This window comes from Antechinus flavipes, chromosome 2, assembly GCF_016432865.1.
Source record: "Antechinus flavipes isolate AdamAnt ecotype Samford, QLD, Australia chromosome 2, AdamAnt_v2, whole genome shotgun sequence".
Taxonomy (NCBI): Eukaryota; Metazoa; Chordata; class Mammalia; order Dasyuromorphia; family Dasyuridae; genus Antechinus; species Antechinus flavipes.
In genome coordinates this window covers 451,991,015-452,015,579 of record NC_067399.1, presented here as the reverse complement: position 1 = coordinate 452,015,579, position 24,565 = coordinate 451,991,015, and the positions used below count along the sequence as shown (strand labels likewise).

At 35.4% G+C, this 24,565-nt stretch overlaps 1 protein-coding gene across 6 annotated transcripts in view; it reads left to right on the top strand.

Moving 5' to 3' along the window:
- The window catches only part of TPX2 (TPX2 microtubule nucleation factor), a 63,110-nt gene that overhangs the window by 2,908 nt on the left and 35,637 nt on the right, over window positions 1–24,565 (top strand). For 3 of the 6 annotated variants that reach the window (XM_051979383.1, XM_051979382.1, XM_051979378.1), the window contains exons 2-7: window positions 1,580–1,686; window positions 2,483–2,590; window positions 12,516–12,674; window positions 16,786–16,908; window positions 20,496–20,634; window positions 23,881–24,009. In XM_051979383.1, the coding sequence (XP_051835343.1) occupies window positions 12,569–12,674; window positions 16,786–16,908; window positions 20,496–20,634; window positions 23,881–24,009 (497 nt within the window). In that variant the 5' untranslated portion in view covers window positions 1,580–1,686; window positions 2,483–2,590; window positions 12,516–12,568. Of the gene's footprint in view, window positions 1–1,579; window positions 1,687–2,482; window positions 2,591–12,119; window positions 12,675–16,785; window positions 16,909–20,495; window positions 20,635–23,880; window positions 24,010–24,565 lie in introns of those variants that run through there. The other 3 variants (XM_051979379.1, XM_051979381.1, XM_051979380.1) reach the window with 3 other exon arrangements.

The following is a 24,565-nucleotide window of genomic DNA, read 5'->3' as shown; positions in this document are numbered from 1 at the left end:
AGTATGAAATATAGCTGTCTGTTCCAAAGATGCTTCCTCTGTATTTAAGGATGTACAAAATATTTTGGAGACTAGTATAAAATAGTTTCTGGTATATCTTTCAAGGATCTAGCTTTATATTTGTCAATTCAACCTTCATGAAATTGATTCTCATCTCACCAAAAAGGGAGCTGTCTAGTAGAAATTCTTTATTGTCTTGTTTGGTAAAAGTAATTCCTTTTTAAAAATGTTCGTGTGTTGGCTAGAGTACAGGAAGACATGTTCAGCAACATTGAGCATCTCAGATATGGGAAGGTGTTAATTCATTAATTTGAAAGAGTTTAACTCCATTAATGAAATAAGAATTTGTGATAATCCTAATTAAAGAAGGTGACTTGTCACCAGGAAATACATATTATTTTGAAAAAGGGGTCCACAGAGTTTTACTCTGCAGAAAGAAATTAATAAATTCATGGAAGCATGAAAAGATTTGTATGAAATGATGCAGAATAAAATAAATAGATCCAAATAAAAATATGTACAATGAAACAAATTATACAATGTATAATACAATAAGTAATTTTCAACTTTGTAAATGAAAAGATCATTAAAATGAAGTTGAATTCAAAATAATTTGAAAAACCAATGAAAGTTCCAGGGAAGAAATGATGAAACATATAGGACTTTATCTTCTTTCAACTAGGGATAGCCCTCTTTTCTTTCCCCTTCTTCTACCATTCTCCTCTTTCTACCATTCTCTTTCTCTGAGAACTGTAACCAAATCACTATTACCATTAACAAACTTGAAAAGAGTGACGTGCAGATTGGTATGTTAATAGACTGTCCTTTTGTTCCACTTTCTTTATGACTCTTCCTGGATACTGCTCTTCCATTGTCTTTCCACTTATTAGAATTAGCTTCTTAAAGACTGGGACTGGCTCTGTTATATTAGTATCCTTGTACTTGGCAGGTTATAAGAGCTTAACGATGGGTTTCATTCATTCATCTTGGCAGTCTTGCCAGACTTGGGTACTGACCTTACAAAGCTTTTCCTTCTAGTTCTCCCTTTGGCTTCTCTCATTCAGAAATGTTTCTAATCAAGAGTATGATACTCCATAATCATCTAACATCTGTACTCCATTAAGGTATTCAGAAAGAGAGGTGGTGCAAGTATTTTTTCTTCACTTTATAGATAGAGCTCATAAACTTGGGGAAATTAGGGAACTTGCTTAAGATCACACAGCTAGAAAATACCACTGATTTTTTTCCCCCCTGATATACCAGGCAGCTAAGTAAACCTGTTCTTCCCATTCTTACCAATTTGGAGTTTGCAGAAGTAGCTGGTCTAGGTGCAAAAATTAAAACTGTTGCTACTGGCATGATACTGGCAAAATTTTTTCACAGAATGAAGTATTCACAGAATGAAGTGCATTGTCACTGTTTCTTTAATCCTCTCTAGGTTTTCTGTCCAACCATCTACTCTGGACTTTTGCCTCCTGTTTGTTATCTGTTCCTTCTCTTCCTACCTCTTTTACCCCATCTAGTTACCTTAAGACTAAAAGAATTTATACCCATGCCAAGCCTTACTTGTTTCTTCTAGGACTGCTCTTGGCAGAAGGTTGCATTCCAGTCTTTCAGATAATTTGGGAGAGGTTACTTTGGGCTTTCACTCTCAGCCTGTGGGCAAGTGGACCTGCAGATTGACAGGTAAGCTGGAGGTTAGGGTCTATTCCTAGAGTGAAACACACACAAAAAAGGGGTGGGGGTTAAAGGGAAAATAATTTAGGCTAATTTGATAATTTTGTTGATCATCTCAAAATTTGTTGCTAACTTTGATATGAAAAAAGGGAAAAAAATGGTTGATATTTTGCTACCTTTATAGTAGATGGCTGAACCAATGGATTTGGGAGGTAGGTTCAGAAAGAATGCACTACTTATCAGGTGTCCCAGCTAGATCATATTATAATAAACTGGAAAATATTGGTAAACACTTTTTTTAAGGCAGTGATAACCAATTTAAGCAAAATGAACAGATTTTTGAAGGAAAGTAACAGGTGTAACCATGCAATTAGACTATTAGAATTGTCAGGGACCTCATAAAAGTCTATGAATAACATATGTATTCTGATCATTTTATTTAGTCCTGATTCCCTTATTATATAAATGAGGCGGTTTGAAATTCAGAGAAGGAAAGAGTTTGTGGCAGATTTACCTGTTGGCTTCCTGATCCTTTCAGTTATATATAATCTTTAGTTTTGTTGAGGTTAGAGGGTGGTATGCTTATTTAAAAACACAAACTAAATAGGTACTTATTAATGCGATGTTAATTCATTTGAATTTGTCATTTTTGAGATTTCTTTTGATATTTTTGTTTTGCCTCCTAAGTTTCTTGAAGAGTTAATTTTCATAAATTATTAGAACTAAGAGAGACCTTTTGAGCTCTAACAGGTTGTTCATTCAATATCTGATTTACTTTAAATTTGCTATTTTTCTTTATTTCTAGTGAGTACTGAAACCAGAAAGCTTGTTACTTTGATTACCAGTATCATCAATTTCCATTTAGGGCCCAAGGAATGCCTAAAGGTGAACTGTTATTTAGAGACGCCTGAAGGTAATGGTCTCTCCCCTGAGGAAAATGAAGATCTTTGAATTTGTTCTCTTCTTAAGAGAAAACTTCTTTTTAAGGATAACATATGAAATAGTCTAGAAGGGATGGGGTGAGGGAAATGCTGGAAATATAGATTTGCTTCATGTTTCTTGACAGTGATGGATTAAAACAAATGTTCTTGTGTCCTGTGCTGACTTCTGAGTGTTTGGATGCTGGAGGATTGTCATTGGATTTAAAATTGACCCAATTTTGGAAGCTTCTTAGATCTGTTTCTGTAAACAGATCTGGTTTCAACATTGAAGAAGTTAGCAAACTTAAATGTGGAAACACAAAGTCCATTAAACTTCCTTCAGATTTAGTTTGTGACTTTGATTAACAGTTAAGACTGCATGCTGGATTATGTTGCCATTTACTGACTCCCGCTAATCCCTTATGTACAAGAAAAAAATATGTAGGTGTTTTCTCTGTGGGCATGATGAAAATAACTTGACTCCATTTAACTTGTGGTGCTGAAACTAGATCTCTCTTCTCTTGTGAAGGGAGGCAGGGGTATCTCTTGGGAAATGGCACTAATAAGACTGCTTGTGATAATTATTGGTACTTGGCTGCCCCCAAGCAGTGTTCTTCACTGCTATTCACAAAAGTCAAACCATTTCATGATTTACATGATTTATTCTAAGTATTTTAAGTGGCAAAGTTAGTTGGGAATCTTAATCTTACAGGAGATTTTATTAGGGTACTTTATGATTTCAGTTTCAAAATATAGAAGAAAGTAATCTTTTGAAAGCAATTAAGTGTCTTAAGTTTTAACGTTCTGCCTACTGCATCTTGTAGTTTAATTTACAGTCTTTCCTCATAGAATTGAGGCCGACATAACTTTACAAACTGAATAGAGGCTAGGCATCATTTAAGTCTGTTTGTTTTTCTTAGAGTATTGCAGCTACTTGACCACTGTCTCAATACTGCTTAGAATGTACTCTCTTGCAACTAACTACCTTCCACAATCTGTATCATTTGATTTATGGAACTTGTCAAGGCTAGTCTATTTTTGGATGAAGAGTGAAGAGAGATAGGCTGGGAGTGGCTGATATCAGGAATACATGGAAATTGAGGGATTATGTTGCAACTTTTGCAATTCTTTATTATAAATACTTATTTTTCTGGTTCTTTTTTTATTTTATTTTATTTTAATAGCCTTTTATTTATAGGTTATATGTATGGGTAACTTTACAGCATTGACAATTGCCAAACCTCTTGTTCCAATTTTTCCCCTCCTTCCCTTCACCCCTCCCCCAGATGGCAGGTAGTCCAATACATGTTAAATATGTTAAAATATAAATTAGATACACTATAAGTATATATGACCAAACCGTTATTTTGCTGTACAAAAAGAATCGGACTCTGAAATATTAGCCTGTGAAGGAACTCAAAAATGCAGGTGTGCAAAAATATAGGGATTTGGAATTCAATGTAATGGTTCTTAGTCATCTCCCAGAGTTCTTTCGCTGGGTATAGTTGGTTCAGTTCATTACTGCTCCATTGGAACTGATTTGGTTCATCTCATTGCTGAGGATGGCCAGGTCCATCAGAATTGGTCATCATATAGTATTGTTGTTGAAGTCTATAATGATCTCCTGGCCCTGATCGATGGTTCTTTTTTTTTTCAATCAGTCCTCTGAAACCCATGTAGAAGCTTAAAATTTCTTGGAAACCATGAACTTTATAGCTCACTAGCACTTTCTTTTTTGCCAGTGACTTTAAATACTTATAGGTGCTCATACTCACAAAGTTACAGGAATTGGAATTGAGATTTAGCCATAGGAATAGGCTTGCAAATATAGAGAGCTCTAATCAAGGACCAGATTTTCAACAACTATTTGAGCATGTTGTAGGCAAAGTATTATGCTAGGCATTTTGGATGTTCTATCCCAAGACACTTAGAAGATAGATGCTTTTGTTACAAAACTTAAAGCCTGACAGACAATTACTAAGTTTTTAACTATGTGGTGTTGCCAGATCATAAGTACAATAGAAGTTCATGGGATGGAATGTGATCTCACTGGTTGTTGATCATGGATTTAGAGTTGGCTCAGGGCTTTAGTACATCTAGGTCACCTAGACCAATCCCCTCATTTCAGAGATGATGAAATAAACCCAGAGAGGTTTAGTCATTTGCCCAAGGTTACAGAGGTACTAAATCATGTAGCTGGGATTTGAACCCATACCATCTGACTCCAAACCCATCTCTTTTTGCACTCTGTCATCTTACCTATGAACTTATTCTAAGGTTGGGATAGTCGGAAAAGGCCAAGGGAGGCGCTATGGAACTTGGACTGGGCTTTGAAGAATGGTTGGTCTTTAGGGAGGAATATATTTGGGGAGAAATAACAGAAGTGAAGCCATAAGCAAAATGTAAGCAGGTGGGAATATGTCTTTGCATCCATGTTACAAGTAGTTTTGAGAACATGGATCTTTCAGGAAAGAAGGCTGCTTCTTGAGAAGATCTAAGGCTAAGTAAGGTGTGAAAGAAGAATTTAATTTGTGAAGGATCTTGAAAGGTCTGAAGAGCCTCAACTTGATATAATAGGGGACCTATTATAGGTTCTTGGTAAGGACAGTGACAAACATTATGTATTTTCAAGTGAATAGGTGTTTATTGAGTGTCTCTGTACCTTCTATGCCAGGCATGCTAGAGGTTCTTTTAGGGAGCCTATATTCACATCCTCATACTGCTGACAGTTGAAAGTCTTAAGATAAAAATAGACCATCTCTTGAGTATTGTGGACTTGAATGATAATTTAGTTTTTCTTGACACTGGTTTTAGAGCATTTTGTCTTATTTCTGGTATTCATTTACTTTGCTTCTCAGTGACAGAAGTATCATTTTTATTTCAAGTTATTTCTAGAATGTCACCTGAAAGAGAAAATTGAGGTAATTGTAAAGTGATATAAAACCATTTATTTGGAGCCTCAACTTTAAATACATCTAATCTAATTATCTTATTGTCTAATCTAATTGTCTTATTTAACAGATGAGGAAACTCAGGTCCTAGGAGGGAAAATGGCCTTGCCCAATTAGTGGTAGATACCAGAATATGATTAATGTCTTTTGACTGCCAGTTTAGGACTCTTTGTATTATGTTGTACTTTTTTTGAATTTTCATGATTTGCATTCACTTGAGTCATAGCATTTGTATCTTCTTCCATGTCAAATCTTATAAATTTTTAAAACATTTGTGATTTCACACCTCATTGATACATGGCACTAAGTGAAAACAGGCAGAGAAGCAGATATTTCTATAGGAAAGCCTGAAGGCTAGAATGGAAAGATTTTGGAGGTCAAGAAATCTATTTTAATTTCAGTCTTTCTACTTGGGTAGGTTATTGGTTTCATCTGCCCTCTGTGTTAAATGGCAAGGTAGTGTCCTAGGTTTTTACTAGTTCTGAACATCTACAATTCCATGTGTGAAATTACTTCCTTGCAGTTATATTCAAACCTTGATTTATACCTTAGATATCCTCTTGCCCCTTCTACATAAGACCCAGAGAGTCTTTCTTACCTGAGGTCACACAACTAGTTAGTAGAGAACTGGGACCAGTTTCCTCAATCCTAGTTTAGTGTTCTTTTCTCATTAGTTTTAATAGAATTTACCAGTAAATGGAGGGTCAAGCACCAAAGCCCTTTTGTTTCAGTTCTTAATTGAAAAAGCCTTTCCAGAATCCCCAAGTCTGCTCTTCTGCATTAATAAAAATAGACAAATAAAATGAACATAATTGAATTTTTACTTGAAGATTTCCTTTCCATTTATTAATGTTTGACACTGGACAGTGAAGTTATAGGAGATAGAAGTCCTCATTGCTTCTCCCCTGGGTATTGTAAGTAATATAGTTTACTGATTAAACTACTCAAATTTTCTGTGTTTCTCCAATTCAAACCTTCCAAAGCAATCTTAATACACAGTTCTGATCATGTAACTTCCATGTTTAAAGTCTTCCATTTGGTTTATGAGTAAAATTTGAACAATGTAGCTTGACATTCGAGGTCCTATATAATCTATAGCATTCCTTTTCGGTCTTACATCTCCATCACTAGTCTACTTATTCCACATTACAGCCAATTGGGGTGCTCACCGTTCTTCATCCTTCTTTAGCCCTCTTCTGGCTCTGCTTTTGTTGACCATTCTGTATGACCATTAGAACCATAGCAATTCAGTTTTCCTATTGAAATCCTTTTTTTTAGGACCTTACTTTTTTCTTGAATCTTCTTTGAAGTTTTACACTGGTCACTTAATTAGAAATGTGATTCCTGCCTCTTCATATTTCTATATGATCTTTTCTATATTTTTATATTCTTTGCATTCTAATTATATGTTCATGTTTTATCTGATACCCTCATGCCCCACATATTATAAATTCCTTCAGGGCAAAGATGGTGTCATTGTTTATCTTCTTAATTTCAAGGCCTAGCACTTTGTCTTTGCTTCTGCTATTTTCTTCCTCTCAGCCCCCAGCCTCTCGAAAAAAATCTACTCATTTCTTAAAACTGCTCTAATGTTATCACTTCCATGATCCATGAACTTCTTTGATCTTTCTTTGGACTTTCCTAGGATTTGTACCTTTCATTTATATTCAGTTTTGAATTTTAGTCTTTTCTATGTCAAATATTGTACTAGATTGTAAACTTGGTGGATACAGACAATTTTTAACTTATTATAACTTTTCATTGCTGAGCATAGCTTTTTTGACAGTAATAGGTTCTTTGAATAAAAATATTACGGTAATTAGGGAGATGTTTTCTCTTGCTTTCTTACAGGGACTGTCATAAATAGCTGTCTTCCAATAAGGGAGTTCCTAATTTTGCCACACTAAAGCTCTGGCGTTTTGTATCAGAATCAGCTAATTTTGAAATGTGATGCTAAATTTCTTATTTGGCAGGTTGGCTTGTTTGGGGGAATGCGATGACGCATGTGCCTTTTTTTTAAAGTGAGGAGTGTTGACAGAAACTCAATCCTGATTGAAGGGTAGAGGAAAGCATCCAATTCCCACCATGCCTGCAACTCTGTTAACAGTTGGTTTTGGCCTTAGCTTATTCCATTTCCCACTTAGCTTCTGTGGGCTTTAAAAAAAAGTTTCTACCACCTGAATTTGTGCAAGGTGCTTACTTTGGTAAGACGTATTGCTTTCATTTTCTGTACTTGAACAAATCACTTGACCTCAGTTTCCTCCTCTCTAAAATGAGGAGATTCTCTTGGGCCCTCCTAGCTCTACTGATCACATTTCTGATATCTCAACTAAGCCAAACAATTGTTTTAATAAAAGACAGTCAGGTTAGACTTTTGTGGAAGCAAAGGAAGAAAATGGTCTGGTTCACTGCATATGTCATAAGGGGACACCCATCAATGAGGAATAGCTGAGCAAATTGGTATATGTAATGAAATATTTTTTAACATTAAGAAATATTAGGAATTCATATTCATGGAAATATGGGGAAACCAAGTACGACATGTTCAGGGTCTCCTGCATACCCCATACTTTCATTTTTAAAGAAAGGTTAAGTTGGCTTCAGGGCAACATTTGTTACCATAAAAGACCTACTATAAATACTTTGGTCTGTATTAGAACTTTGGTTTTGTCTTTAACTTCCTTAGGGAGTTTGTTCTGTCATTGAATTTCTAGGTCAATGGGTGTTAATAGTTTAGTTACTTTAATTGCATAATTCCAAATGGTTATTCAGAATGATTGGATCAGTTCACATTTCCATCAAGATGTTAATATTAATTTTAAAATTTCACTTAAATATAGGTTAAGCACTTCTCTTATAGACTCTTTTCTTTTCTTTTTTCCCCCCCGGAAGCAAGTATCTTTCTGGGAGTTCATGACTTGACTATAAGCCTGATGGTTTTAGGAGAACCTTGTGTATAAAAATCTGAAAGAAATGCATTTGCTCCACAGGAGAGTGCTTTAAGCAGTAAGATATTTAAAATAGAATTTAATTGATGTAAATAGTTTATGGAAACATTTTCTTTAAACGTTTAGGCACTAAACTTAAATTACCTTAGAACTATTAGGCCTGCATTATGAGGTAGTGTTGATTGGGCAGGAATCTAGGATCTGTTAGCCAACTGATTGTATGTTTAGGGAGATTGAAAAATCGGTGATTTCTTTTTTTTTTTTTTTTTTAATTTGCTGAGGCAATTGGGGTTAAGTGACCTGCCCAGGGTCACACAGCTAGGAAGTGTTAAGTGTCTGAGACTAGATTTGAATTCAGGTCCTCCTGACTTCAAGGCTGGTGCTCTATCCACTGTACTATCTAGCTGCCCCTGTGATTTCTTTTTTAAAAATTCTTAAAATCTTTTTTGAGATTCTTTTTATGAGATCTAAAAATCCATATCTGGTTTTGTAGCTCTGAAAAGCCAGCTTCTTTTTTTTTTTTTGTTTTTTAATCCAAACCAAATGATATTGTATAAGGTGTTTTGCGAGTCTTAAGATGCTATATAAATTTCAGCTATCATTGTTAAATATTCCTATCTTTGCATACCTCTTACTTTGTGTCAGTCACACTCTGTAGTTGAGTTGTTGTTTTCAAAATGCTAGGAGAGGTTGATGGATTACATTCTCTCCTCTTACCTCCTCCTTCCCTTTTCCCTCTTTGGTGTCTTCCGTCACATTCCAGTCTGGGAAGCATGCCCAGTGACCTGGGGTAAGCATTGGATCATGGGAATCTTAGATTTTTCCCATGCTCCTTAATGTCTGGTTTACCCAAGAAGGGAAACCTTATAATATCATTGGATACAGTCCTCCTCCAAGATTGTCCCAGGGGCATTTTAATCACCATCGCTGAGGAATAGTTTTGAGAGCCAGTCTTAGACTGTTGAATGACTTCCTTAGTAAAGGTGTGTTCAAATGAAAATGGAGAGAAGAGAAGTCACTAAGTAGTTTAACTAGGAATAGAGTTTGTCTGGTCTCTAGTTAGAAAGATAAAAAGAGAGAATAGGAGCTCTTTTTTATACTTTTTGGGCTTTCCTTTTTCTAATCCTTTTGGAACTTAGTCTGTAGAAAGACCTAAAAGTAGAGCAGAACAAGTATCATATGTAGGAATGGGAGGACTGGGTCAAAATCCTAGCTTTGACATTAATTTTGTTACCTCAAATAAGCCTGTAACTTTTCTGAATCTCTGCCTTGTGCCCTCTTCCTCTACTTCTTTTTCTCAAGCTCTGCTTTTCTCCCCTTGCTCTCTGTTATCTCTCATCCTGAGCTGCCTCTTTGCTTATTCACCTATTCTGCCCCTCCTTCTATCTTATTCTCATTTCATTTCATTTTTCTTTTTCCTTTTTCTCTTCCTTTTGCCGTCCAAGCCAATCAGGCTCCTTACTTTCTCCTTCATTGGACCTACCCATCTGCATCTTTTTAGGAGGCTTCTGGGGATAGGGCAAAGGGCCCTTGGTTCAGATTCCACTATGACATTATGTGTGATTGCGGAGTGGGCCAGGTAACCTCCAGGGTCCCTTCTGGCTTTTCCTCAGTGATTCTGTGGCCTAATATCCTTTCTCTCTTATATAACAAAAAAATTTTTTTTGAATTAAAACTTTTTATTTTTCAAAATATATGCATGGATAATTCTTCAACATTAACCCTTGCAAAACCTTGTGTTCCAATTTTCCCTTCCTTCCCCCACCTCTCCCCTAGATGACAAGTAGTCCAATATATATGTTAAACATGGTAAAAATATATGTTAAATCATATATATATATGATATATATGTATATATATCATATCATATATATATGTATATATAATGTACCTATATAAATATACATACATACATACACACAAATACACATATTTATACAATTATCTTGCTGCACAAGAAAAATCAAGTCAAACCAGAAAAGAATGAGAAAGAAAACAAAATGCAAACAAACAATAAAAAGAGTGGAAATGCTATGTTGTGATCCACTCTCAGTTCCCACATTCCTCTCTCTGGGTGCAAATGGCTCTCTTCATCACATGACATCACACATGTCATCACATGACAAATTCCCATCTCTTCATCATTGGAACTGGCTTCAGTTATCTCATTGTTGAAAAGAGCCATGTCCATCAGAATTGATTTTTGTATAGTCTTTTTGTTGCTGTGTACAATGTTCTCCTGGTTCTGCTCATTTCATTCAGCATCAGTTCACGTCTCTCCAGGCTTCTCTGAAATCTTCCTGCTGGTCATTTCTTACACAACAATATTATTCCATAACATTCATATACCATGATTTATTTAGCCATTCCCCAACTGATGGGCATCCATTCAGATTCCAGTATAACTAAGTTCTTAAAAAAATTATCCAGACTTGCTTTCTGCATCCTCTTAAGTAGTCTCATTTCCTTTGGGATTTGTGATATTACATTCTCTTGACCTGGCCTATCTCCCTCTCTTCTCTTTTCTTTGCCGGGTCACCATTCATCTCCAGCCTTTGGAACTTTGGGGTTCTTCAGTGCATTTTATTCTCAATGCCTTGCCAATTCCCATGGTAACGATTGCCCAAAACATCTCCCAAACTCTTTCCTACTAGCTCTGGTTTCCTGCTGTATATCACTTGGATGTTCCTTCAGGATTTCATCCTTTTAGGCAACATGGCATTATGGGAAGAAGCTATCTTTGGTGTCAGAGGCCATAGGCTTTGAGATTCTTTGGTCTCATATTTCGGGCTCCTTATATGACATTGGACTACTCACTTGACCAAAAGGGGGCTTGAGTTTCCATGTTGTAAAATGAAGAAGTTGAACTGTATGACTTCTGCCATCCTTTTCACCTCTAAGCTTGTGGACTTCTCTAAAACTACCCTTTCTTGAAACGTCATCTTTGTCACCCAAGCTCTAAATCTCAGTGTTATCTTGAGTCTTCCCTTGCAATTGGGTCGTTTCCCCACCATCCTGTATCTTTCATAATTGTTCACTATTCATGGTCTTCTTGCTTCAGTTTTCTTTCTACCTCCAAGCTGTCTTTCTCATAGCTGCCTAAGTAATTTTCTTTAGGTCTGGGTCAAACCATGCCACTAAGCTGCCACAAAGCTTTCAGTGAACTCCTCATGGTCCCTAGGAGAAAATATAACCTCGTCAGCCTGACCTGAGACACAGGAGGACTGCAGCCTCCTTATTAGCTTTATATTCTTACCCTTGTGCATTCTACATTTTAGACACACTGGGCCTGGAGCTGTTCTTTGTTTCCATATCTTTATGCAAACTGTTGACTGCCTCAAATGTATTCCTCATATCTCTGCCCCAGAATCCTTCCTTCTTTCAGGATTCAGTTCATTTGCTGCAACTTTTGGGAAGTCTCCTATCTTCTCTTTCCTCTCTCTTGTCCCCAACTCTCCTGTTTTGGCTTATCTTAAATTTGCTTCTCTTGGTTAATTTTGTATCTTAGACTATTCTTTCTTTGAATTTAAGGCTTAATTTTTAATTAATTTTTTTTTATCAAAATGTCTTTCACATAGTATGCACTTAGTATATGTTTATTATATTGAATTTGTTGACAGCAAGACTATAACATATCACTGTGCTGAAATCCCCAAAAGGTCAAGAAATATCATCTTAGATCATTGTTTTCCCAACTAATTTGAGTGAGTGTTTTGTACTTTGGCAATTTTTTGACAAATCCCCAAAATGTTGGTCACACACAATGTTGTGGAACATACCCACTGAACAGACCTTTGGATTTGAAGGCACTGTAGAAGAAATCAATTCTATTTTATACCAAAAGGTTATTTTGTCTAGATTAAGGATATAAGTATATTTTTAAAATTTTAAACTGGAAAAATATTGCTATTATCATCATAATTTTTTCATGCAGCCTTTTCCATTACATTTCATTGACATTTTGAGCACCATGCCTTGGACTACTCCACAGCCCCACTCATGACTTGTTTCTTCTTCAGACAGTGATTGCACCAGCCAGAGAGACTTGTTCGTGAACAAAGAAGAGGCAGCAATGATGTCTCAGAGTAAAGCCTCTTATACCTTTGATGCTCCAACAGCTTTCTTCAATTTCACATCTTTGAGTAATGAAGATGTATATAATGTGGACTCCTGGTTTGGTAGGTCTCTGCTTTCTTTGGCAGCTCTGAATACTGTCTGTGTGCCACTTGGCAACCCTTTCTGCTTATATATTAGGTCCTCATGCCAGTTGTTACCCCTTTGTTTATAAGGAGGGATTATTTATTGCCTGTGAAACTAAATTCCCTATTGGCATATAGTTAAGTGTCTCCTATGTGCCAGGCACCTTGTTAGGAGACAGCTTTACTCAAAGAGTTTGCAGTCTATTTCTAGGAGTAGCATGTATGTAAATATATGTCATTTTTGGGTGAAGTGGCATGGGATGAGAAAGCACTAGTACTGGAGGAGTCATGAAGAAGGAGGTATTTAAAGGAAATGAGAAATTTTGAGAGGTAGAGGTAGGAAGGGTGTGCATTCCAGGAATGGCAGTTAGCCTTTATAAGGTGTGGAAATGGGAGATGGAGCATTGTGTGAGGAACAATAAGAGGGCTGATTTGGCTAGACTGGAGTGCATGAAGAAGAAAGGTATGTGATAAAGCTGGAGGCAGATTGGAATGAGGTTATGAAGGCCTTTAAAACCCAGCTAAAAAGTTTGTATTTGATCCTATCAGTAATTGAGAGCCAATGCAGTTTATTGAGCAGGGTAGTGATAATGTCAGACCTATGTATTTTAAGAGTAGCATTGTAGCAACCATGTGGGAGACAGATTGGAGAGAAAAGAGTCTTGAGAACATAATAGGATTCTCCTTATATTTATTTTTGACCCTATTGAAAATGCCAAATGTGAAATCAATTCTTATACTAAGTTGTTTATTATTATTTTTGAATAAAGATCTCTTTTTATTGGTACCTTGCTTTGTGTTTGTGTTTAATCAGCATAGATGCTCGAAAGAATAACTGCAATAGTTACACCATGCTTTTGTTCAAAGAAAACAGGTTTGAGAAGGGAGTGGATATTGAAGCACAGAGAAGATATTGAAGCTAGATAGCAAACCACATGGTTTTGAACACCTAATGTCATAAAGTCATTGTAAATATGGTGTGGTTGCTTAAAAAACCAGCATGATCTTAATTCACATGAATAGAAAGAGGAAAGTTATAAGCCCTCTGTTCCCTGCCATAGTCAAATCATGTCTGCAACAACATGTCCAAGTCTGGACTTTACATCTTTTTTTTTCCTGAGGCATTTGGGTTTAAGTGACTTGGCCAGGGTCACACAGCCAGGAAGTTTTAAGTATCTGAGACCAGATTTGAACTCAGGTCCTCCTGATATCAGGGCTGGTGCTCTATCCACTCTGTCACCTAGTTGCCTTGGGCTTTACATTTCAGGAAGGTCATTGACAAACTGTATCAAATTGAAGTATACTACAAACCATCTGGACAGAAAGAGCAAATAGATAAGGAACTTACAAAATAGGTCACAAGCCTGAGGGAGGAGGGGAATTAGCATTTATATAGTGCCTACTCTGGGCCAAGCACTGTACCAAGCAGTTTAGAAGTATTTTCTTCTTTGGTCCTCACAACAACCCTGGAATTGCTACTAATCCAATTTTACAGTTGAGAAAACTGAAGCACACAGAAATTACTATGACTTGCCCAAGGTTACACAGCTAGTTCATGTCTGAGTTTGGATTTGAACTCAGACTCTTCGTTCAGTGCTTGGTCCCTTGTACCACCTGATTACTTGGCACTGAAATATTATTAGTGTGTTGTAGAGATGTCAGTTATTTTGACTTTTTCCAAAATTATTTTCCTTTTCAAAAATGGAGCAGCTCATAATCTCTTGACTTGATTGTAATTTTATCCTTCAAAAAGTGGTGGATATAAATGAGGGGAATTTCTGTTTTGGACCTGATTATGTCACCAGGAAAAAAGAATTATTGTTGTGGTTTTCATCCATTTTCATGATGGAAATCTTGGGGGAATATGCAGTCACTCAATTTTAGAATTTATCATAGGAGAAGAAAGCAATATATACCTGTGCATCCATCAAAAAAGAATCAGGGTCTTTTTTTTCCCAAGTATACTCATTGCTAAATCATAAGTGGATATCATGTGCAATCCTACACTAGTGTTTGATAGTGTAGGAAACTAGAATTTTCTGATTGAGCAGATATTATAAGTCTTGCTGCTTAAGAGACAAATAATTGAAAATGGCACTGTGGTGTTAGATCTAACATTCAACAGCTATTGTGTATCCATCTTGACATCTATATGTTGAAGAACTTTGGAGCATTTATCCAGGGAAAAGTCATAGAAAGGATTTGAGAGGCTATCTTGTCAAAGACAAGTTAGACTTATTCCATTTGATCCTTGAGAACAGAACTGGGGATAGTGGGTAGGAACTGTAGTCAGCTAAATTTAAGCTTCAGGTAAGGAAAAACATTCCTAAAAATTTGGAGCTATTCCAAAGTAGAATGGGCTGCCTTGAGAAGTAGCTGGTTCCCCTTCACTAGAGGTTTGCAAACAAAAACTGGATGATTCGTCAGGAATGCCCTGCAAGGGATTTGTGTTAAAATGTGACTATACAGGGTGGCTTCTGAATTAGTTCCCTTACAGTTTATGATTCTTTTATGTCCTTAGGAGAGCAACCAGAAAGATAGGAAAACTGAAGACCAATGTCATTATAAGCATGAATTGGTTCTTCTGGAGAGAGGAAAATATAAGGGAAGCATGGTGGTTATTTTCAAATTTGGAGGAACAATTATGTAGACATTGTAGATTAATTTTGTATATCATTTTACTGAAATAGATTTCAGTTCAGTCTAAGGGAGGACTTCCAAAAAAATTAGAAGTATTAAAAAATGTGATTAATTACCATTAACACCCACATGACTGATCAATTTGAACTGGCTTTTATATCTGCTTCTCTTAAAAGAAATCTAATATATTGGTGTTAATAACTATACTTTTTCTATTCAAATATGACTTTCCTAAAACCTGAATGTAACCTATAATTGGTGTTACTTTTCTGTTTGTATCCATTTATTTTACTTCTAAAAAGACCTCAGTTTAGGCATGTCACCTATTTTGGGAACAGTAAGGAAGACTCTAGTCTTTATTAGTAGTATAGAAGAGAAGATAACCTCCAGATAAGGATTATCTCCTTCTCTACTCCCCATTACTCCATTCTATATCCTTAGCCTCTCAAGAGTAAACTTGAGTAAAATATTGAGAGTCTGGTTGGACTGTCAGAAGTTTTTGTTGCTTTTTGAACAGTTATTTGGGGGCATCTAGATTATACAGTGGATAGTGCACAGGTCCTGAAGTCAGAAGAACCTGAATTCAAATGTGACTTCAAAGACTTAATATTTACTAGCTGTGTGACTCTGAGCAAGTCATTTAATCCCAGTTGCCTTACCAAAAAACAAAAAAAACAATTGTTTGAACTGGATTTCTTCTTTCCAGTAGAGCCCTGACTGCTTTATAACCTTATTAGGTTATATTCTCAACTATCTCTGGTAACAAAGAGCACTTTTGTAGGACATCAGCTTTGCAGTTGAGATTTGGAACCTCTTGTAGACAAGATAACATGATCCTTTATCCTGTATTAACAAATCCCTTTATACACTAAAGTCTTGACATTATATTTTGTTAAGAAAATCACAATCTAGTTAAGTTGTAGATAAGATCAGTTCAGGTTTGTAAAATGTCCATTGGTTCTGGGTGCTGAATCTTTACTTTCACAATTCTCTAATGTTCTGTGAAGAATCTTCAATATTTTTGGTAGAAATGTGATTCCAAGCAATCATTAACCCTCTTTCTGTGGGATCACATTTGGGTTTATATTTCTTCAGTCCACAAGATTCATATTTTTCTTTTGTAAATGTTTTCCTTTTTGAGTATAAACTGATGAGAAAATTTGGGTGCCCTTTTAGGTGAACTTGCATGTTTGGCAGGGTATTGTTTTATATTTTCTTACCTGTTATTTGTTCAATAGTGGCTTACGAGCCTTAAGTCATATACTTATTATGTGACTCTGGGCAAATCACCTAGCCTGTAAGAACCTTAATTTATCTATAAATTGGGAATAGGTGGCTAATAGGGCTATTTCATAAGTTTGTTGTAAATAAATGATTTTTGTAAACTTTAAAGTGCAATTTAAATGTGAATAGTTGTCAACATGATCGAGATGATTTTGCTTTTCTATAGAGGAGAGGGCCAATTTGGAGAATAAGCCTCCTGAAGATGATGAAGCACCAGAGCCCACCTTTAGGAAGACACCTTTGAGAAAGGCTCACGTACCCCAAGCAGTTGTTATGCCTTTGAGATCAGGTAAGTGGACTAGAAAAAAAAAAATGTCATAGGAAAAAATAAAATGGTAGCACAGATTACTGTGAGTTCAAATCTTTGCTCTGTTGCCAACATAAGTGATCTGGAGAATAAATTAAGGGCTTGTATTTTCTCTGAAATGGGAAAAATACTTACCTGTTCACAGCATGATAGATAGGGAATGTATGAAAATTCTATATGTTTTATTTCATTTTGTTTTTTAGTTCTATTTTATTTTATTTATTTAGAATGTATCTAAATTCTTTCCCTTTACTTTCTCCCTCCCCCATCTATGAGAAGTCAAGGAAAGAAACCCAAACTCCCAAATTTCAACATAAGTCACATTGCAAAAGGGAAAAAAAAAAAGACAAAAGAAAGGAAAAAAAAAAATCAGCTCTCAATCTGGAGTTGGATAGCATGTTTGAATTCTTTTGTGATTGTGGTTGGTCATTATGTTGATTGCAGTTATATTTTTTAAAGTTGTTTATCTTTATAACGTTGTTACTGTATAAATTGTTCTCCTTGTTCTGCTTACTTTATTATCTTCCCAGGTTTTTCAGAAACTTTACTTAAACTTTACCTTAATTTTTAAGACTTGACTTATCTATCTTGCCCTAGCTGGAAGTTTAGGGCCTCAATCATGATTGGCACAGGGGTTTTTAACTTGCTGTTTTCAACCTGCACTAGTTTGCCTTCTTTAGACAAAACTGTAGGACTCAAATTAGCATGATCTCCTATGGTCCCGGATTCCCAAGCTCAAAAGATTGGTTAGCCTTAGCATTCCTATGTGTTGGCATCTTAATCATACCCAGCTATATAAATATGGCATCATTGGGAAGAAATTGAACTGCTACAGAATATTTTGTGACTGTCACCCGTTTACCTTAATTATGTCCTGTAGTAATGCTAACTGAAAGTTTATTCATATTCAGCTTTTGAACAAGTAATGTCACCCTGCTCATGTCATTATTTAGTTTGACAAGAGCAGGGCATTAAGTGTAGCATTAAAAAAGACAGTAACTTATTCTGCACATGCAGAATAAACAGGATGATATAATTAATTGGTATTCAGGGAAATTAACTCTGATGGACCTCAAATACTAGAATTGGTCATTATGGATTGGATGAGTATTACTACCACTTTTTTCCCTCAGGTAGAAGGAATCTCAGAGTGGTATACTTACATAGTGGGTCTCTGTTCTTTTCTCACTATAGATGTGGTTAATTGAACTGAGGAAAGAAATTATATCGTGAAAGCATACCTCTTTTTCTGCAAAGTGGGAATTGTGCTTCAGGTTGGATGACATGAGAGTAGAATTTTGGTTCTTAAGTATTAACAACATGCTAGCAAAATGTCATCTGTTGGCATAATATTACCTAAGGTGTGTTATGTGGTTTAATTCTTTTCCTGTTTGGTCATCTGTCCAGCCCTAAGTTTAACTCAGGCTAAACCTTATTATAAAACTGTAAAACACCCACTGTGCATGCATACTTTGTCTGAGTCATGTATCTAGTTTCAAAAGATGACCAGGGTCTAAATTGCTAGTTACTAAATACACACTCAGAATCTTGTCTGTCTGGTCAGGACATAAGCATCCTTTAAGAGGTCATAAATCCCTGTTGCTTATTTCAACATCCAGAGCCTCCTTCAGTGTAAATCTGAAACTGACCCCAGTTATGTCATTAACTAGATCTGTGGTATCACACAAATGACTCTCCTAATTAAGCTGCAAGATTGATTTGCAAATAATTCATGTAGATAAACAGTATCATCCCTCCAACAACTATTAAATTAAATATAGAGTTTTGGGTAGTGTATTCTACTTGGAACTAAAGGAACAACAAAAATTAAATAAGTCTTGATTCTTACTTTCAAGGTGTTTATAATTTATTAGAAAGGTAAAGCTTCTTAAATAATGTATACATGTATATATTATTTTTACATTTATAAGAAATGAGTGTTCTACATTCTTATGACTATTTGTATATGTCTTATTTGCCTTATTAGAGATAAGCTCCAAGGTGGACTATTTTGAATTCTTATAAAAAATTTTTCCACAGTTCCTTCTGTAGTTATTTGTCTCTAGTTGACCTTCAGCAAATTTTTGTAGAAGGACTTCAGGACTGTGTCCTTATTTGGTCTTTGTATTTCCTTTGATTAGAAAGGGGGTCTAATGTTTGCTAAGTTTCTCTCTTTCACAACCTTTAAAAAATCCAGAACATAACAATTAAAACAAGTCTGAAATAAGTAGCAATAATTTATAGAAACTCCATCCACAACAACAATATTATAATATTTTCTTCATCTAGTGGTTATTTACAGCCTCATGTATTGGGAAAATGATTCCATGTAGAAAGATTTCTGAGCAACTAAAAAACCCAACGCAGCATCTACACATTAAAAGCCCATATATATTATTCATAATAGAAACCTCCAGATTCTTACCCCCAGCCTTTCACCTCTTATTTTTAAAACAGTTCTAGCAAGACTATTGTTTTCCAACTCTGTAATAAATTAGAGATGGGAGGGGCATGTCAGAGTAGATTAGTTGAAAGAAATGAGGATTGACCACTTAAAAGTTAGGGAGGAAGAAGAGAAAAGTCATGAAAAGCTTACACAACTTCAAAAACAAAGCAACATGAGATAATTTAGTGTAGAGACAAAAAATCTTGCAGAACTCAAAAGTCCCCCAAGGGCAGTGTTGTATTATAGCACAATCTTCATAATGACAACCCTTCACTAGTAGAAGTTTATATTATGTTAGCTATGCATAATTTAAGAAGGCAGTATGGTAAGCTTTGGCAGTATCAAGACATGACCTTCTGGTGGAAGTTTCCATTTCCTGACTACAGAGAAACTAGTTCAGGTTTTTAAAAACTAATCATGAAACAAACCTCTGTTTAAAAACAAATCCCCAAACTCTCTGTGGTACTCTATGTATAATTTGTAAAGAAAGAAAATTAGTGTATTGGAAAGTCTTTTGGATTTGAAGTCAGAATGTAAAAACTCGGGACCTTGTCAAGTCATTGAATTTTTTTCTGTGCTGCACTTTTCTTCATTTGTAAAATTGGAATAATAGTACTTATATTACCTACCAGAGAGATTTATTTTTGAGGGATCAGATGAACTAATGTATATAAAATGTTTTGTGTAAAAGAAATGTTTTAAAAGACTTCTGGGAAGAAGGTACATAGTTCCCACCAGACTACCAAAAAAGTCCAGGATTCCACAAACAAAAAGACAGGGTTTCTTAAACTTTTTTTTTCCTTTTTGTGCAAGAAATATTTACACAACCTGAGGTATATAGGTATATAAAATAGATATACAAATCACACATTTACTGATAATAAATCATAATTTCATAACTCCCATTCAATTATACAATTCCATATGAGATCATCACCCACAGCTTAAGAGGTTTTGATCTAAAGTACTTTTTAACTCTTCTTTTGTCCTACCTCGTTGGTTTCATACGCTGACTGTGTTATACTAACGTGTGCGTGCGTGTGTGTGTGTGTGTGTGTGTGTGTGTGTGTGTGTGTGTGTACTTATATATGACTTGTTTTTTCGGCCCCATTTCTCACTATAGTTGGCAACACTTATGTAGAAACAGAGAATCCATCAGAAGAATCTGCTCCATCAAACTCTTGCAACTCACCAGGCTACCAGGAAACTACGTCAAAAAATGTACCTGTTTTTGGATCCCTTGTTCCGGGCCAGTCCCAAAGGTAACACTAGTGCTTGGGAGCCAAGAATAACTTTTGTGATCAAGGCCAAGCTTTAACTGATAGAAGAGGTGATTACACTTCCTAGAACAGATAGGCCTCTGTCTTCTCTTGGGGATGGCTTCTGCCTCTCTTTCTTTGCAAAACCTTTCTCTCCATGCGTGGAATGGATTGTTTCCATCACTCCTGCCCTACTCTCTCTTCCTATTCTTCAAGGCTTAGTTCAGCTGATCTCTTCATGAAGGCTTTGAGTCTCTACTTCTAATCCCTGGAAATACTTTTCCCCTCTGCAGATATGCCCAAATCAACTTTGTATCCTATTTATTTGTAGGTGGTGTTCCTTTTTCCATGTTTTTGGTCCCTGAAGGCAAGAATTTGAGGGCAAGAACTTGGGTATATCCTTAGCACCTAGCACCAAATCTAAAAAATCTTTTCACAATATTAAGCATACTAAAACCGTTTTTTGCCACAAGAATTAAGTTGCACTTGAAGATACTTTATGTCTTAAGAGTGTTGTAATTGAGGGTCTGCATTCAAATTGAATTTTATTGTCTTGTTTCCTGCTTGATAATTAAATCCCCCTACAATTAGAAATCCAAGGCATGTTTATTGAGTCATATAAGTTGATGCCATTCTAATATGTCCCTGTATATTTTAAAATAATCTTAAGATTATTATTGAAATTAAATTTACAGGAAAGCAGAGTATTTTATTTTTCATGGCATAGCTAGGAGGAAGAAATCACAGATTAATGTGCTGGGAACTGATGTCCTCTGGACAAGTGACACTTTTTTTTCCCTCAATAATATTTTATTTTTCCAGTTGCATGTAAAGATACTTTTCAACATTCATTTTTATAAGATTTTAAATATTTTCCACTTTCTCTCCTTACCTTCCCACTCCTCAAGACAGCAAGCAAGGTTATATGTATATAGTCATTTAAAACATTTTCATATTTGTCATGTTGTGGAAGAAAAGTTGGAACAATACTTTCTAGCTGAGTGACCCTGGACAAGTTACTTAACTTTTTCAGCAAAAAGAAAAAAAAATTGGAACAAAAAAGAAAAACCTTGAGGGGAAAAAAAAGCAAACCAAAAAAAGATGAAAACAGTGTGCTTCAATCCACATTTAGACTCCCTAGTTGGATTCCATAGTACAAGAACTCTGGATACAGATTGGCATTTTTCATCCCAGGTCTATTGGAATTGTCTTGGATTACTGCATTACTGAGAAGAGCTAAATCTGTTATAGTCAATCATCACATAATCTTGCAGTTACAGTGTTTTCTTGGTTCTCAGTTTATGTAAGTCTTTGCAGGCTTTTCTGAAATCAGCTTGCTCCTCATTTTGTATAGAATAATAATATTCCATTATAGTCATATCATAACTTATTCAGCCATTCCCCAATTGCTGCACATTTATTTAATTTCCAATTCCTTGCTACCACAAAAAGAAGTGCTACAAATATTTTTGCACATGTGGGTCATTTCCCCTCTTTTATGATCTGTTTGGAATATAGACTTAGTAGTGACCCTGCTGGATCAAAGGGTATGCACAATTTTATGGCCCTTTGGGCATAGCTCCAAATTGCCCTCCAGAATGACTGAATCAGTTCACAACTCTACCAATAATGCTTTGGTCTCCTCATTTTCCCATGTCCCCTACAACATTTATTATTATTTTTTCCTGTCATCTTAGCCAATCTGATTGGTATAAGGAAGTATCTTAGAGTTATTTTAATTTGAATTTCTTTAATCAGTAGTGATTTAGAACATTTTTTCATATGATATTTGATTTCTTCATCTCTTCTTAATCTTGTACTGTTTATCAATTGGGGAATGAGTTGTATTCTGATAAATTTGATATAATTCTCTATATATTTGAGAATTGAGACCTTTATCAGAGACAACTTGCTGTAAAAAATTTTTTTCCAGTTTTCATCTTTCCTTATAATGTTTCTTCCCCTCCCCCCAAGGCAATTGGGTTAAGTGACTTACCCAGGATCACACAGATGGGAAGTGTTAAGTGTCTGAGGCCAGATTTGAATTCAGATCTTCATGACTTCAGGGCTGGTGCTCTATCCACTGCCCCATTTGCTTTATAATCTTGATATGTAGGTTTTGCTTGTGCAAAAATATTTTAAACTCAATATAGTCAAAATTACCATTTTACAATTTGTAGTGCTTTCTGTGCCTTGCTTGATTATAAATTTTTTCCCTTCTTATATCTGACTGACAAACTATTCCAGACTCCTCTAATTTACTTATGGTATCACCCTTTACATTTAAATAATGTATCCATTTTGACTTTATCTTGGTATATCATGTAAGATCTTAGTTTATACCTAGTTTCTATCATATCCAGTTTTCTCAATAGTTTTTGTCAGATAAGTTTATCCCAAAAGCTTGAGTATTTGGGTTTATCAAATACTAGATTATTACGTACCTAATTCATTCCACCGATTCTTTACTCTTAGCTAGTCCTAGATTATTTTGGTTATTACCACTTTTTAATACAGCTAGAGATATGGTATAGCTAGACCACCTTCCTTCATATTAATTATTTTTCCATTAATTCCTTGCTATTTTGTTTTTCCAGAATAAATTTTGTTCTTGTTGTTGGGTTTTTTGTTTGCTTGTTTGTTTTTGATTTTGTTTTTTTAGCTATGTTGAATAATCTTTTGGTAGTTTGGGATGGCACACGATAAGTAAATTAACTTAAAAAGAATTGGCATTTTTATTGTATTGGCTCAGTCTACCCATGAACAACTGATTTTTTTTCAGTTGTTTAGATCTGACTTTATTTGTGTGAAAAGTGTTTTGTAATTGGTTTTTTTTTGGTAGTTCTTGGTAAGTCTTGTCTGGGTAAATAGACTACCAAGTACTTTATATTATCAAAAATTATTTTAAATTTGTTTTTATCTCATGCTGCTATACTTTATTGATAACATGTAGAAATACTGATGATTTTATATGGGTTTACTTTTATATCCTGCAACTTTGCTAAGGTTGTTAATTATCTTCATTTGTTTTTTAATTGATTCTCTAAGTATAACATCTACTTATGTCTACCTTGTTTGCCTCATATTTCTCTGCTATAATGAGATGGAGAAGGAAATGGTACTCTGTTATCTTTGCCAAGAAAATCCCAAATGGGGTCACAAAGAGTTGGACATTAATGAAAAATTACTGAAAGATAATAACATTCACTAGTATACTGTATTAGTTACTCTTGTTGATTTCTTCTCTAGAGTGACTAGAAACATGTCTGCTAAGAAGAAATCAGAACAGCGGCAGAAACATCAGCTCAAAATGAAAGCAGAGAGACACATTGTTCCCATGGTCAGTGATGAAATGCCACCTTCTAAGAAAATGAAAGTGTAAGTAGACAGGTGGTGGGGTTTTCCCTACTTTAGGTGACTTTGCTTTATCCTGTAATCCTCTCATAGTCTCAGTCATAGTCTTTTGGATGCATTTTTTGTGAGGGCAATTGGAAATGGCTTTTGCATTTAATAAATATTACTGCCAGTGTAAGGTCAGCTTGTCTCAAGCATACTTGCTACATCACTGAGTGTTCTAGGGACACTAATGAAATGGTAGCTAAACTAACTCAGATGAATTAATTATGTGGCAGAAAACATACTTATCTTCCTAAAAAGTGTAACTCTTTTTAGTGTTGTCTACCTTTTTTTCCTGGATCTGCTTTTGTCTCTGGATTTTTATGTTAACCACTACTCTCTCTTGCTTCCCCTCCTACTTGTCTGTCTGTCTGTTCATTATTCATGTACACTTAATAGTATGTAGCTCCATGGCTCTGTCTTGAGCCCTTTTCACTGGTTGTTTTGTATCCTCTCAGTTGATCTCATCAACTATCATGAATTAATTCATCAGATTTGAGCAGATGACTCCTAAATATGTATGTATAGGACTAATCTC